Below are 14,321 nucleotides of genomic sequence, written 5' to 3'. Positions count from 1 at the left end.
AATATTACGCATAAGACTCTATCTATCTGAACGAGTTAGAGAGGAGTGTTTGACTCGTCTCTGATGATTGCGATGTCTCTTATTCAAGAGTAGTTTTGTGTGGAGGTGATGAGTTTGTATTACGGAGATTGTGAGAGGCTCGCTGCTCGCTCTGCGTTATCGCAGTCTTAGTGACGTGTTCTACGTACAGTTTAAGAAGATCGCAATTGACTAGACAAGATTAAAGTATTGAGCCGCGATACCGGCGTTTCTGAGTGCCTCCACACTTGTCTCGATTGTTGGAAAGTTGTTGTGACCACGATCATGGACTTGAAAGCCGGGGTTGAGGAGCAATTTATCCAGTCTGGGATCTTGGAACTGTACATTTTCTGTGCGCTCATTCCAAAAGGCAAATTTGTATCCCTTTGCGTCCTCGTCATAGTAATGGATTGGCCATAGGTGCTTGGGTAGAGGTCCCAACAGTGCCTCTCCGGCGTTCATTCCCGACATGTATGACTGGCCAACAACTTGATAGGATTCAGGTCCGGTCTGACGAAGTAGGATGGGAGAACGGCAGCCCAAAAGGACACAAACTATATCACCCGGTCTGGCGGATAGTGGAGCGAGGCCAACTGAGCCTTCTGTCGTGACAAAGAAGGACCGGTTGTGACACATATGTCTGACGAAGCCTTCGTATCTGTTCCAATGAGAAATGAAGTCCAGATCTTCGAGTAATGGGGAGTTGGTTGTCAATATAGACTTGAGCATCTGCACGACGAGCTCAAATTCTGGATAGTTTTTTCGGACTGGGATAGTGGAATGGCGGAACATGCCGCAACAAAGAATTTCACACATCGCAGACAACTGAGGGATTTCGATGTCATTTGAAATTGCCAGATTGGATATGACCATCTTCCAAAGAGCCATTAGTATGGTTTGAAAATCGTCCTCGCTTTCGCGGAGATGCAGAGGTTGTACATCTTCTATCATCGCGGCAGCCGCACCAGCGACACTCAACATCCCTTCTCCCTCGCTAGTTGCAATCGACTCTGTATTAGCGCTTGCATCGCTCGATCCGTTAATTAGTTCCGCTTTTAGGTCAGTTGACCAATCTGGGACCCATGTTGGCATATGGGGAGGAGTGTCTTGTAGCTCACACTGGATGAGTATGGATAGATTTCTCGCGTGATTTATGAATCGTGTAGTAGTGTCTTGGTAGACAAGAGCTACATCCCGATTATAATCCGGAACAATGCCTATGTTCTGTTGGCTTGGATGAAGCAGGCTTAACACGCCATATATCTTGTCTCGAAGGTCTGCGCACGCAACATGGGCAAGGTCTCCTCGCAAACGTTGGAAAAAATATACCCGTTTTTGGCAGATTTTGTGCACCCGTGTTAAATGGAAGATGAAACTTTCCAGCTGATTTCCAAGTGCTCCATTCATCAGGCTGCTACCTTCACTGTAGATGAAGAAGATAGCATCCTTAAATAGATGCCAAGGCATGGAGAGTCTACCACAACAAATGATTGCTTGAGTGGCCAGCCCGATCTCCTGCCGAGTCCAGAGACGTTCAAACCACTGTCGACGCAAGAGACAATTGACAGCATGGGCTTCCTTGTCTCGAAGCCGGTATTTCCGCGGTCCTTCTAGCACACCAGAAGATGGATCGTTGACCGCCACCTTAGGTTTGAATGAAAGATTGATCCAATCCACATCGATGATCGAACCGATCAAGTGCATCGCGTTGAAGGCATGGAAGGAGTCATCTTCTTCGGGCCCAAGCCAGACAACAACTTGACATGCTCCTCGGTAGATATCGCTCATCAAAGTGACCTGGCGGCTTCGTTCCTTCATATCGTTCTGATTGATGCACACTGCATCTGCCCACAATATTCGAATTTCGTTCGCGTCTCTGAGATGCTGTAATGCTGTCGCCAAGTTTTGCGTCACCGAGATGGTGCGTTTTCGGGAAGAACCGACGAGGATGGGAACCGGATCGGCTGTCGAGCCCCAGACGTAGGATAAAGCTTCGTACTTGGATGTGTCATCCAAAAGCACTTGTTCCAGCTCCACGTGAAGGTCATCTGAATAGTCGCCAGGACTCAGTCTCAGAAGCCTTGTGTATTTGCCTGCTTCGGGAAGCGGAAGAGCTGAATATCGGTATGGAAGCATGATAATGCAGAAGCGAAAGGGCCGAGGCTTCGGATGAACGTAAACCAGATGGAGGATGCGAGATTCTCAGGCCTGTAACCACGAAATCGAACGACACCACGGCGTTCAGTTGATGGAATGTACGATATAACAATTTAGTGGTCTTAACGAGCTTGAGTATGTTCATGTAGCGGAGGCGGCGGTAGTTGTGAGAGACGAAACGGATCAGATGCTGTGGGCACTGTGGGTTTGACGTTATCTTGGAGCGGTTGATGATGAGTGAGATCGGATGAAATCACGGAACATGCTTCGCGCTCCAACTTAAGTCCAGCAGAAGTATGCCAGTGGCTGCATCGATAAGCACCGGCGACCGCTGTGTTCCATGTCAGCACTCTGTGCTGTGAGCGAATGATAGGGAGAGCTCATGCGTGGAACGTTGGTGTTGTGTGTGATTGGCGCTATGCTTGTGAAAACGCCATGAGGTGGCGCTGTAGCTCTCACCGGAAATCCATGGGTCCAATGACGGTCGCAGTCGTATATCTACGCCCGCTCGAGACGAAAACGCGATATCTGTAGTCATTCATGAGACCATATGCACGAGGACGAGATGTTGATTGTGAACAAGGCGCCCGGGCACATAGACAGAAGCCTTGCCAGGCCTCGGTTCGACAAAATTCGACCATCCCAGAGGCAGCCTCAGTCCAAAGTGCTATACCGCGATACAGCAATCATAGCCCTTCATGGCAAGTTGCAGCCTTTTATATCAGATCACTAAGTACCCAGCGTACTCGGAATGGCAAAGCTAACGGCGATGCGTGAGCAAATCCTACACCACGGTCAATACTCAGAATACCCGGAAACGCGTAGTGCACTGCTGAAACCGCCATTCTTTTTGGCAGCGCTTTCAAGATACCTGTGCTGAACGTCTCACATATATGGCAAGTAATTGAGTGTCGTGGTGGTCGTGAGGGTGAGAATGTCCGTGACGCGTCGAGATGCGCGTCATCGGAAATTGGCCTGAATGCCAAGCGCGATCGTCGGCGCTAAGTATCCCTGCTCATCGCGCCGGATGCTCGAGCAGCGGAAGCCGCGCCCCATCTCCAGCTGACAGCACTCAAGATGGACCCAGTCTACATGTCTCGTTTGCCCTGCACCGGTTTGACCTTACATTCACTGTAATTCTACGTACACCCTATCGCTACCGGATATAATATTCGCCATGCGCATCTAGCGAACCCCCATCATTCCAGCACATCTAAGAGAGCGAAGCCCACCATGGTTGTCAGGTCGGCTTCAGGAACTCTGGGCGGGGTGCCCATGAAGCATGTTTCTCTCGTGACAGTAAGCCAATCTTCGTCGCACTCATTGTTTACGCAGAAGCTAATCCCTACACAGCTTATATTTCAAAACTCTGCCCTCATCCTGGTACGATTGCCATCCACCGCGAAGCATTACCCCAACGCGATCGAAGAGCACACAGAACATGCGAATACCCTGGAGAAGCAAGCGGGGAGTGAAAGTGGCTGACGCGACCCCAGGTTATGCATTACTCCAGGATAATGCCTCTGACTGGAGAGCAACGATACCACGCAAGCACAAGCGTCTTCTTGAACGAGGTCATCAAGCTCGCTATAAGCTTGACTATGGTACGGAACTCGGGTTGAGAGGGATGAACGGCTTTCAGGCTCACGATCGTCCTAGGCATTACACGAAATGTCGGGCAACCTTCCTTCGAACACGACGATCCCCACACTCTTCCGTACCCTGATGACCGCGATCTTTACGAACGAAAGCTGGAAGCTTGCGATACCCGCCGTGCTATACACGATACAGAACTCTCTCCAATACATCGCTGTCAGTAACTTGGACGCCGCGACGTTTCAGGTCACATACCAGCTCAAGATCCTGACGACGGCTATCTTCAGTGTGTTGATGCTGGGCAGAACACTCTCGGCGCGCAAATGGCTATCGCTTTTGCTTCTCATCATCGGCGTCTCTATTATACAAGTACCGCAAGCGACTGCGCCGTCACCACCACAAGCATCTGGTGCAAAGCCATGGACCAAGACGCTGGAGCAGCTACACGACCTTGGTGAGAATGTCGCAGGGCGGCTAGGGAGACGGTCTGGGTCATACGAGGGCATACACGAGGATCGTGCAGCCCAGATACCCCACATGAATTACCGGGTTGGGCTCATGGCTGTCCTGATCTCCTGCGCGCTTTCAGGCCTAGCTGGAGTTACCTTTGAGAAGATCTTGAAGGACTCAACAAGCGCCAAGCAGACGCCGCTCTGGGTCCGCAACTGCCAGCTCTGTTTCTGGTCGCTCTTTCCGTCGTTGTTCCTGGGCGTGATATGGAAGGATGGGGAGATCATAGCGAAGACTGGATTCTTCGTCGGCTACAACTGGGTGGTGTGGACGGCTATTGGTCTTCAAGCAGCTGGTGGCATCGTGGTTGCGCTCGTCATCAACTATGCCGATAATATCGCCAAGAACTTTGCGACATCGATCTCCATCTTGGTTAGTTGCATTGCAAGCGTATACTTCTTTGACTTCAGGGTCACGCGATCAGTAAGTCTCTAGTGCCATAGTGAGGCTCATGATGCTGACCATCGGCAGTTCTTCCTAGGCACATGCGTCGTACTGTTCGCGACCTATCTTTACACCAAGCCTGAGCGGGGCTCGCAATCGCTGCCAGTCAGGATTGCCGACTTCGAGAAGACTACGGTGGATCGCACCATCGATACCAACAAGCCGCGGAGGTCATCAGTGTATGAGGCTGCTCCAAAAGCAGCACCGGAGTCGCCCTCTATAGAACGGCATTCCCATAAGCGAGATGCTTGAGCTTTAGTAATTTAGGGACCATTGATCGAGACGCCGATGATCTGCATGCATAACTCACAGAGATCTAAGCGCTTACTACTTTCCTTGATCGAGGATTGCCGTTGAGTGACTCCGCCAAATCTGGATGTGGCACGTCAGGCCGCGACTTCCTCCATCGTCACTTCCCTCTCATCTCAACTCTCACTTAACGCCCCACTCTAGATTCTGAACTTATCCCGCCACGTCTCCACCGTCAAAGAGCCTCTGATCAAGCTGCGTATAGCAGTCATGGACGACGACCACTATCCGCATGATGGCTACGAGCAGTTCGGCGCTCCCCGCCGCACGTCGCAGTACGACATGCTTCGGCCTCAGTTCAAGCAGCCTGGAAGATCAGTCGCACCTCGGGATCGCTATCGCGCCACTCAATATGACGACCCCCAGTATGACGTGGTTGAGGACGATAGCATGTACGACCGAGGTCAGCAACTCGATTCATTCGGTATGTGGTCCCCTCGCTTCCACAACTTCTTCGCTCACACTTGCAGATGACAGAGTGCTTCGACAACCATATGCCGACTTTCAGCGGCAAGCTGCACAAGGCACAAAGAGGTTGTCACTTGCACCAGGCCCTTCCACGCACTACAGTCATGCGGCGCCTACCCAATCGCAGCCGTCTTACCAGGCTCGTGATCAAGACATGTACCATGAAGAAGGTACTTTAGCCTGGACTGCAGAGACGCATCTGCTGACTAAGAAGCAGAGTACCATCTGCGTCCTGAGCAGGCTATGCGAGGTCAAATGAGTGAGTCGAAAGCACCTCTGCCGTTGGTGGTTGTGGCCATGCTGATCACCGTCCAGGCCGCTTTGCCTACAATGCCGCTCCGCTTCAAGAGTCTAGTTCCGACATGCCGCTCGGCCCGTCTTCTAGTCCAGCACTCAGGGCAAGTCAGCGGCGTGCCGAGCAAGTCACTGATTTCGGACCTCAACACGGCTCACAGGCCCCACCGTTCGAAGGCGACAGCCATGTTGTTGCTGAAGAGTACCGACAACAACATGAGCGCTCCCATGGAAAGGCTACACTGCCCATTTTTCGACCACATGCTAGCCAGCAACGCACATCCGCCGCACAGCACAGAGGCAACCTCAATCCTCCGCATCATCGACAAGCTCCCCCGGAGCCGCAGACGTACCCAGAAGATGTGTCTAGCGCTGCGCCCATGTGCCAAGGTATCCGCCTGGTCCCTGTCACTACTCTGCCCGATCGTCTTCGAACGGTATTTCCTTATCCGACCTTCAACGCCGTACAGTCCAAGTGTTTCGACCAAGTTTTCAGGACCGACGACAACTTCGTCCTTGCATCCCCTACTGGCAGTGGGAAGACCGTCATTCTCGAGCTCGCTATCTGTCGAGCTGTTACCACCAACGCGACCGGCCAGTACAAAGTGGTCTATCAAGCGCCGACCAATGCTTTGTGTGCAGAACGCCAACGTGACTGGGAAGCCAAGTTCAACAGGTTAGGCCTCAAATGCGCCGAGCTGACCGGCGACAGCGACCTTGGGGATCTACGCAACGTACAGAGCGCCAACATCATCATAACGACACCCGAGAAGTGGGACAGCATGACCAGGAAGTGGAAAGACCACGAGAAACTGATGAGACTCATCCGCGTCTTTCTTATCGATGAGGTGCATATACTCAAGGAAGATCGTGGTGCTACGCTTGAGACGGTCGTTTCGCGGATGAAGTCTATTGGCACAGATGTGCGCTTTGTGGCATTATCAGCTACAGTGCCCAACTTCCATGACATTGCGGCATGGTTAGGAAAGAACTCGTCGGAACCAGACATCCCAGCCGCCAATGAGAAGTTTGGTGAAGAGTTCCGACCAGTCAAACTGCGCAAGCACGTTCGTGGCTTTGCGTACAACTCTAGCAACGAGTTCGGCTTTGAAAAAGTGCTCGATGCTAAGATCCCTGAGGCCATTGCTTCTCACTCCCAGCGCAAGCCTCTCATGGTCTTTTGCGCAACCCGAAACTCCACAGTCAGCACGGCAAAGCTGATAGCAAACTGGTGGGTCTCAGCATCAGACCGAGATCGCATGTGGAAGCCGCCGTCTAAGCCACCCCTGCTGCTGAACAAGGAGCTTCGAGATACCGTGTCTTCCGGTGTAGCCTTTCATCACGCCGGACTTGATCTCGATGATCAAACCAAGATCGAAAAAGGTTTTATCGCTGGCGAGATCAGTGTCATCTGCTGCACATCCACGCTCGCGGTCGGAGTCAACCTACCCTGCCATCTCGTCATCATCAAGAATACCATGGCCTGGGGTGCGGAGGGAATGCAGGAGTACTCGGACCTGGAGATGATGCAGATGCTGGGTCGCGCGGGACGACCTCAGTACGATGACTCAGCTGTAGCAGTGATTATGACCAGGCAGGCGAAAGTCCGACGGTACGAAATGTTGGTCACAGGCCAGGATCTTATAGAGAGCAAACTCCATCTCAATCTGGTAGATCACATGAACGCCGAGATTGGACTTGGAACTATTAGCGACCTAGAGTCAGCTAGGAAGTGGCTAAGAGGTACATTCCTTTACGTCCGACTTCAGCAGAATCCCAGTTACTACAAATTGGACGGCGCTCGAAGTGGTCAAAGCATCGAGGAGCAAGTTGACGACATATGCTTCCGCGACATCACACTGTTGCGCGAGACCAATCTTGTGTCAGGGCAAGAGTACTTCCGATGTACCGAGTTTGGCCATGCCATGGCACGGTACTACGTACATTTCGAGACTATGAAAGTCTTCATGGAACTCGGGCTGCGGTCCACTCCATCGGAGATTGTAAGTTACACAACCTTGGCGCTACTTGGAGGACCTTGCTGACATTCATACACAGCTCTCCGCCATCGCTCAAGCTGTTGAGTACTCTACAATACGCTTTCGTCAAGGTGAAAAGGCGTTCTACAAGCTGCTCAACAAGTCCGCTTCGATCCGCTGGGCTATCCCTGTCAACCTTGATCTACCATCGCAGAAGGTATCTCTCATCGTACAATCCGTTCTTGGGTCTGCCGATATCTCCTGGGAAGGCGAGGCCGGCAAGCATCGTTCTCAATATACGACAGAGACACAGATTATCTTCAAGAATATTGGCAGTCTAATTCGATGCATCATCGACTGCCAGATCGCCTTAGGTGACTCCATCAGTATCCACAGTGCTCTTATGCTCGAGAGAAGCTTAGGCGCCAGAATCTGGGACGATAGCCCTCTCCAAATGAAGCAAATTGGAAGCATCGGCAACGTCGCTGTCAGGAAGCTCGTCAACGCCGGGCTGAAGTCCATGGAGGATCTTGAAGGTTGCGAGCCTTACCGGATCGAAGCACTCGTGGGTCGAAATCCCCCTTTTGGCCTCGACGTGCTCGAGAAAGTCCGATCGTTTCCGAAGCTTCGCGTCTCACTAAATGCTCAACCTTCAACCGTGAGTCTGCGATCTTTCCTTGAAGTGCATGTTCTAATGGCTTTTCAGGCAATCAAAACCCATGACGGAGTCAAAATCCAGATTAAGGCAGACATTGGCTTCATCAACGAGCAGCCGCCCCAGCGCTTCAACAACAAACTCATATACGTGTGCCTTTTGGTGGACACTTCCGATGGCCGCAAGGTGCATTTTGCTCGCATCAGGTAGGCCATCACGATCTCGGTATTGCGCTGTACTAATCTTTGTCGCAGTGGCCCAAAGCTTGGGTCTGGCCAAAGCCTCACATTCCCAGCGCTCTTGACAAACCCCGACCAGTCAATCAACTGCTACGTCATGTGTGATGGCATAGGCATGTATTTCGGCTCGATTATGAGAGCTAAGACTGACTGTTACAAGCTGGCAGTATGCGTGCCGCGGCCGTGAAGCCCCAGGTCGCCGCCTCTATGTTCTCAGCCCCAAAGCGCTTGGAGTCAGAGCGGCCAGCATCACACCAGTCTAATATGTCAAAGCGCCGCACGGAGACTACAAGGCCAAGCAGAAAGGTGTCCGCCACCAGCGATGACTATGGAGATGGTGATGTGGATGACGATGCTCTTGTCAATGCTTCCTTTCGTGATCTCGACTTTGATAACATCGAGAACTACGCCGACCCTATCGATTCTATTACGCGGAAGAATACTGCGAAGAACAAAGTGACCAAGAACAAGGATGACGGAAAGAGCAAACGACCGATTGCTGCTGCTGAACAAGACAATCCAGAGCCAGTACAGTTAGCTAATGGAAAGTGGGCCTGCAATCACCCGTGCAAAGATCGGAGTGCATGCAAGCACCAGTGTTGCAAAACTGGTATGGACAAACCATCGAAGAAGAAAGCTGTCGCCAAACGCGTACCATCGATCGAAGATCGACCTGAGCCGACGCAGCAACCACCGCCGCCGAAAGGCAAAGAGAAGCAAACTAAGCTTCAGCTTACAGCATCCAAGAGGAAGGTCTCTGCGCCGATTGACGAGCTCGATCTCACGCAGCAAGAAAAGAAGCAGAAAGCCGACTATGGCACCAACGGACCCAGAGACTATCGCGGCCTCCATCAGCTGCATAAGACGATCCAGGGCAAAGAGCTACCTTCTTCCCTTCATTCCGTCATGTACAAGAAGCCAGCATATTGCTATTCTCAAGGTGGTGAGCATAGTCTTGACTTTATGGGCGGCTCCGCTCCCGAGCGGCATCCAACATCAAGCGATTACGGTGATTTTCGATTTGACGAGCCATCAATCAACTTCGATCATCCTCAGCATCAGTCTGCGCAGCAAAGCTCACTCGGTGGCCCACAAGAGCCGGAAGATTACATGGACTATGAGCATGCAGCTCATGTAGCCTCTCACGAATCTGACGCCTTTGACGATGACGACTCCGTCCTTCGAGAGGCTTTCATTGGGCTTGCAGATTCTCAGAATCTTCAGGAGATTCGTGAAAGCGACACTAATACCACGCAGCCCTTCGAAACCGTTATCGACGATGACAATATGGGTTACGGAGAAGGTGACGAGCAGATGAACTCTAGTTTGATCAATTCCGAAGATCACGTTCCGCGAAAGCCGGAGTTCAGTCATCCCGATCACCCTAGCAAAGCACAAATCAAGACCTCTCGATCGCCTTTCTTTGACAGCGAAGACAGTGCCGAAGCCGAGACTGCAAATGCCATAACCGGAAAGGAATTTACGTCACCAGACATGCAACAACGCACGGCTACGCCACGCGAGCTGCATACAGCCGGCGACCAACAAGACGCGTGTGTCGAAGAAGAAGTAGCAGGCATATTGAACATGTTCGGCGATGAGCCGGCCGTTGTCTCACTGATCGAGGAGAAGCCGGTACCCGAAGCTTTCAAGGATCTGGAGCCGTGGCTGTTCCAAGAGTTCGGCGACATCGTGGAACTTGTTGATGACTAGAGGTGCTACATCTGAAGTCGCTGCGATGCAATGGATAGGCAACGTGGACATGTGTGGGTTGGTGAAAATCTGGCGAAATCTAGGCACTAGCAATGGCCTCGTCTCTTCAACTCGCTTTGTTCCTTGTTCTGTTCATTCATACTGTGAGAACGTCTTTCCTTCTATGAAAGGATGTTGAGCCAGAAGTATACATAACCTTAGCAACGTTCAAGATGTTCAACTTCAACAGTGTACGCAACACGCACTCTAGCCATCCCTAGAGTCAACAGGCGAGTTGGCGAGGCTGACCAAAGCAGCAACAGCATCATACTCTTTCGCTTCCATCTCTCTGGCCTCCGCCTCCTCCTTGACCACAGCCTCCATCTCGACATCTGGCAGATGCGACAGAAACCACCGCCACTCCTCCAGCCCATCCGCATACTCCGACTCGGTCTCAACGCCCCTCTTCACTAAGCTCTCTTTCATCACCCTATACCTCTCCACCATCCCAAACGTAATAACCGGCACAAAAACATCCCCCGACCTCCCAACCACACACCCATTCAACCTTGCCCTCAGTTGCGGAAACATGCGATTAAACTTCGACGCAAACGCATTCCCCTCCCTCTCCACCCTCGGCTCCAAATCCTCTCCACTCCTCCCCTTAATCACACTCCCCACAAACGTCTTATTAAACGCCTCGCGCACCTGCCTGCTACCCGGAAGCATGATCCCGCGCTTCCGCGCCTCGACAATGGAGAGCTGGAAGTAGAGCTCGAACCAGAGTTCTTCGGCTTCGTACCAGAGGCTCACCGAGCGAGCTTTTAGGCCGGCGCGGCCGTAGATCTGGTTGCGCCAGGCGTTTATCTGGGAGATGTGGTGGGGGTTGTGCCAGTTGATGAGGGAGTGGGGGATCTTGCGGAAGTGGAGTTCGGTTGTTTTGCGCGGGGTGGTGTTGCTGTCGCAGAGCATGAGGAGGAGGGATTTGTCTTCGACGCCGAGGGTGGCTTTTTTGCGGGGGCCGCGGGGTACGAGCGTGGACTTTGAGCCGGGTGTGTTGCGACTGGTACTTGTAGGCTTTTCGGTGGTGACTGGTGCGCATTTTGATGATGTTTTGAGCTTCTTGGTTGGTGACGTGAGGGTTGGATTGGTAGGCTCGTCTGCGCAGCGTTTGCGCTTCTGTGTGGTGATGGAAATGACGGAAGGCTGTGGCTGGGGCTCGAGCTTCATTGTCTGCGCTGGGGTATGGATCGAGATGTGGATTTCGGAAGCGCCTCTGATCCCTCTGCGCAAGGTAGGCATCTTGCTTGCTGTGTGAGCTGACAGGCGAAAGCACCAGATCCAATGTGAAAATTGAATACCCTGCTGTCTACCTTCGCACCGAAACGTGAGTTAGTGAGCAGTCGCCGTTGTGTAGACTTCTGGGTTTTTTACCTCTTGTGGGTTGTGCTACTATGGTCGGAGCGGTGTTGTGTTGTGTGGTTTGGATGGTTGTGAAGAAGAGCCAGGGAAGTCTGAATGAGAGACAAGATGCAACGTAGAGCCAAGCTTGCAAGATTGCGCGATGGTGAGTGGTGACTGAAAGAGTTTTCAAGAAAAACGCGTGGGTGAAAGAGTGTGAGGGCGCGCAGTGTACGCGTTGTTGTTTACACTTGTTGATGACGCCGCGCGACCACAACACTGGCTGTTGTCGTCTCGATTCAGAAGAAGTGAACGTGAACGAAAACAAGACCAAGAGTCAACGAGTTTGGAACGATGGTATCTGACCGAGAGATCACACATAGATCATGAAGTATGCTCGTGGTGACTGCGTGCTTTAGACTGACGTCACTGCAGCAGCGGAAAGAATCTCACTTTCACTTCCAGGAAACAAACAAGCAAAATGCGATTTTTCTTAATTCGGGCATCGGACCGTGTGCGGAAGTTTTGGCTCATAACCCGATGGACACGACGGAGGCCACTCGTAGAACACGCATTCTTGATAGTAGCCAATTGTATGACATGCTGACGGTGATGATTGTGAAAAAGCTTCAACCTAAAATGCCAGTCCAGGCGTGCTGCGTGGATGCAGTGCTTCTTCACTGCCTTGCTCGTTTGTTTGCAGGACTCGCTTATAGGGTTCCGCTCCCATCGTATGGCCATCACCTGCGGTCTCCATATCAAGACGGATTGACGTTATCTCAATGTTGTGGTGTTCAGAACGACGACGAAGAGCATTGAAGGCTGGAGCGCAGCCAATAATAACTGCCATCGAAGTCTCAATGACGGTCCACATTTGCAACCACTTCGGGTCTGGTATCTTTGGTAGACCGTCTTTGACGCTTACTTGAACGACACGAAGCGTGGCGAAGACCTAGCAATAGCAGTGTCAGTATATTTGTTTGAATACAGGAAATATTTCGTTGAGTACATACGATGCAAATCCAACCGCTCCCGAACAGGACGAAGATGCCGAGCTTTTGGGCCCTAGGTAGCCGAAGGTTCCAGGTCATACGAAACGGAAGGAACATTACTGCACTTGTCAGTACAATTCCTTGATCGATAGGACTAGTATACGAACCTGCGAGATCACCAGCTACATCTACTGCGTACGCAAACCATAGGCTAAACTGTGCGCGTTTCTGCTCATTCGGCTTCGCGCACATGCCATAGTTGTACTTCGCCTTTTGGTCGTCGCAGACGAAGATGGTTGTCATAGCACTTCCCACATAGGACTGTTCGAGTGTTAGTAATGAGCGCTGAATGATCTTCATGCGTTGCACTTACCAAAACACAAAAGGCCAAAATCGTCCACCACATGATGTTATACTTTGGCGAGGCTTTGTTCAACAGAAGTCGGTATAGGGCTAACAGTGATAGCTTTACTGCCGTCAGAGACGAGTAGTACAGCAGTTGGCCAGCTGTCAGCCATCGATAGGCCATTCCAGCATCGTGAACTGAAGACCGTCAGCATGCCGCTTTGTCTGCGTGTGAAGAGATGGTTGTACGCACGGAGCCCTGGATACAACGGCGCCTCGCCTCTCTGAACACGCTCGGCTCGATAAAGCGGGTCGTTCTCCTTGAAAAGCATGACGACCATTGCGACATAGAACAGATAAGATAGACAGCAAAAGAAGTCTTGCAGCTCGAAAGTTCTCCGCTTGGATAATCGAATGACAATGCGCGCGACGAAGACCAAAGACGTTACAGTCAGCATGGCGGTGTTGATGCCTTCCAGTTCGCGTCGACTCATAGTCGCTGGGGGTGCATTCTTGTCCCAAGTGACATCTGCAAGTTGTTGGGACGTCATGGTGTCGGGTTTGGGTATATCGGAAGTGTGTTGTCGAACATCCGACGCGGTGAGCGTTCCAGTACTGATGTCGCCAGGTATTTGGGTGCTCAGGTGTGGAACGATCGATGAAGTAGCGGAAAGTCTAGATCAATAGCACCAACGGGAACGTATGGATCCCTCAGATCAAGTATTCGATGTCTGACCGCTTGCGAAGCGGAGCCACACGATGAGTATTCTTGTAAGCGCCTGTCTACCTTGATAGGACTGATCTGCCGTACAGGGTACTTTGCGACGTGGGTCTGTATTACTGCATATCTCACGAAGACCAGTATTGCACAACCCAGTTGCGCAGACACAACGTGCACTGCCATCGTGCGACCAGTCTAGCAAAAGTGGTAGAGCCCATGGTTACCTCGTCGGTGGCATTCAATAGCGCACCACTTTGAACATCTCTTATTTAGGTATTTGAAGATGTCGTTTAGCGGAGCCTGGAGGTACCTGCAGTCTCGTTCACAGTCTGGTGGGGGCGATGTTACCGAGAGTAAGGTTCTCATTTCCAGGGTCGTCCCGCCTCTGCCGCTCGGCCGGCATAGCCATCCCCGTTCCGAGCATCCTTCTGCTATCAGAGCGCATCGTCGGTCGATTTTGATTCATCTCCTTTTCGGAATCAATGTTGTTGTGGCCTTGAA

At 51.7% G+C, this 14,321-nt stretch overlaps 4 protein-coding genes across 4 annotated transcripts; 3 read left to right on the top strand and 1 right to left on the bottom strand.

Annotated features, from left to right (window-relative positions):
* Positions 1–3,408: 3,408 nt before the first annotated feature.
* J4E84_006413 (uncharacterized protein) lies at positions 3,409–4,977 on the top strand (the record flags this gene model as incomplete). The annotated part of the gene is made up of 5 exons (XM_049389002.1): positions 3,409–3,474; positions 3,529–3,558; positions 3,672–3,779; positions 3,835–4,704; positions 4,753–4,977. The coding sequence occupies 5 exons, from the start codon at positions 3,409–3,411 to the stop codon at positions 4,975–4,977; spliced, it is 1,299 nt and encodes a 432-aa protein (XP_049243276.1).
* Positions 4,978–5,244: 267 nt separating this feature from the next.
* Positions 5,245–8,640, top strand: J4E84_006412 (uncharacterized protein; the record flags this gene model as incomplete). The annotated part of the gene is made up of 5 exons (XM_049389001.1): positions 5,245–5,458; positions 5,505–5,672; positions 5,720–5,761; positions 5,818–7,799; positions 7,855–8,640. 5 exons carry the CDS (start codon positions 5,245–5,247, stop codon positions 8,638–8,640), a joined length of 3,192 nt encoding a protein of 1,063 aa, XP_049243275.1.
* Positions 8,641–8,837: 197 nt separating this feature from the next.
* J4E84_006411 (uncharacterized protein) lies at positions 8,838–10,382 on the top strand (the record flags this gene model as incomplete). Its single annotated transcript, XM_049389000.1, has 1 exon — positions 8,838–10,382. One exon carries the CDS (start codon positions 8,838–8,840, stop codon positions 10,380–10,382), a length of 1,545 nt encoding a protein of 514 aa, XP_049243274.1.
* Positions 10,383–10,628: 246 nt separating this feature from the next.
* J4E84_006410 (uncharacterized protein) lies at positions 10,629–12,150 on the bottom strand (the record flags this gene model as incomplete). Its single annotated transcript, XM_049388999.1, has 2 exons — positions 10,629–11,594; positions 12,142–12,150. The coding sequence occupies 2 exons, from the start codon at positions 12,148–12,150 to the stop codon at positions 10,629–10,631; spliced, it is 975 nt and encodes a 324-aa protein (XP_049243273.1).
* Between the last annotated feature and the right edge of the window lie 2,171 nt (positions 12,151–14,321).

The sequence above is a fragment of the Alternaria hordeiaustralica genome (assembly GCF_023758085.1).
Source record: "Alternaria hordeiaustralica strain BMP 2776 chromosome Unknown scaffold_12, whole genome shotgun sequence".
Classification (NCBI taxonomy): domain Eukaryota; kingdom Fungi; phylum Ascomycota; class Dothideomycetes; order Pleosporales; family Pleosporaceae; genus Alternaria; species Alternaria hordeiaustralica.
This window is presented reverse-complemented; position numbering and strand designations above follow the sequence as displayed.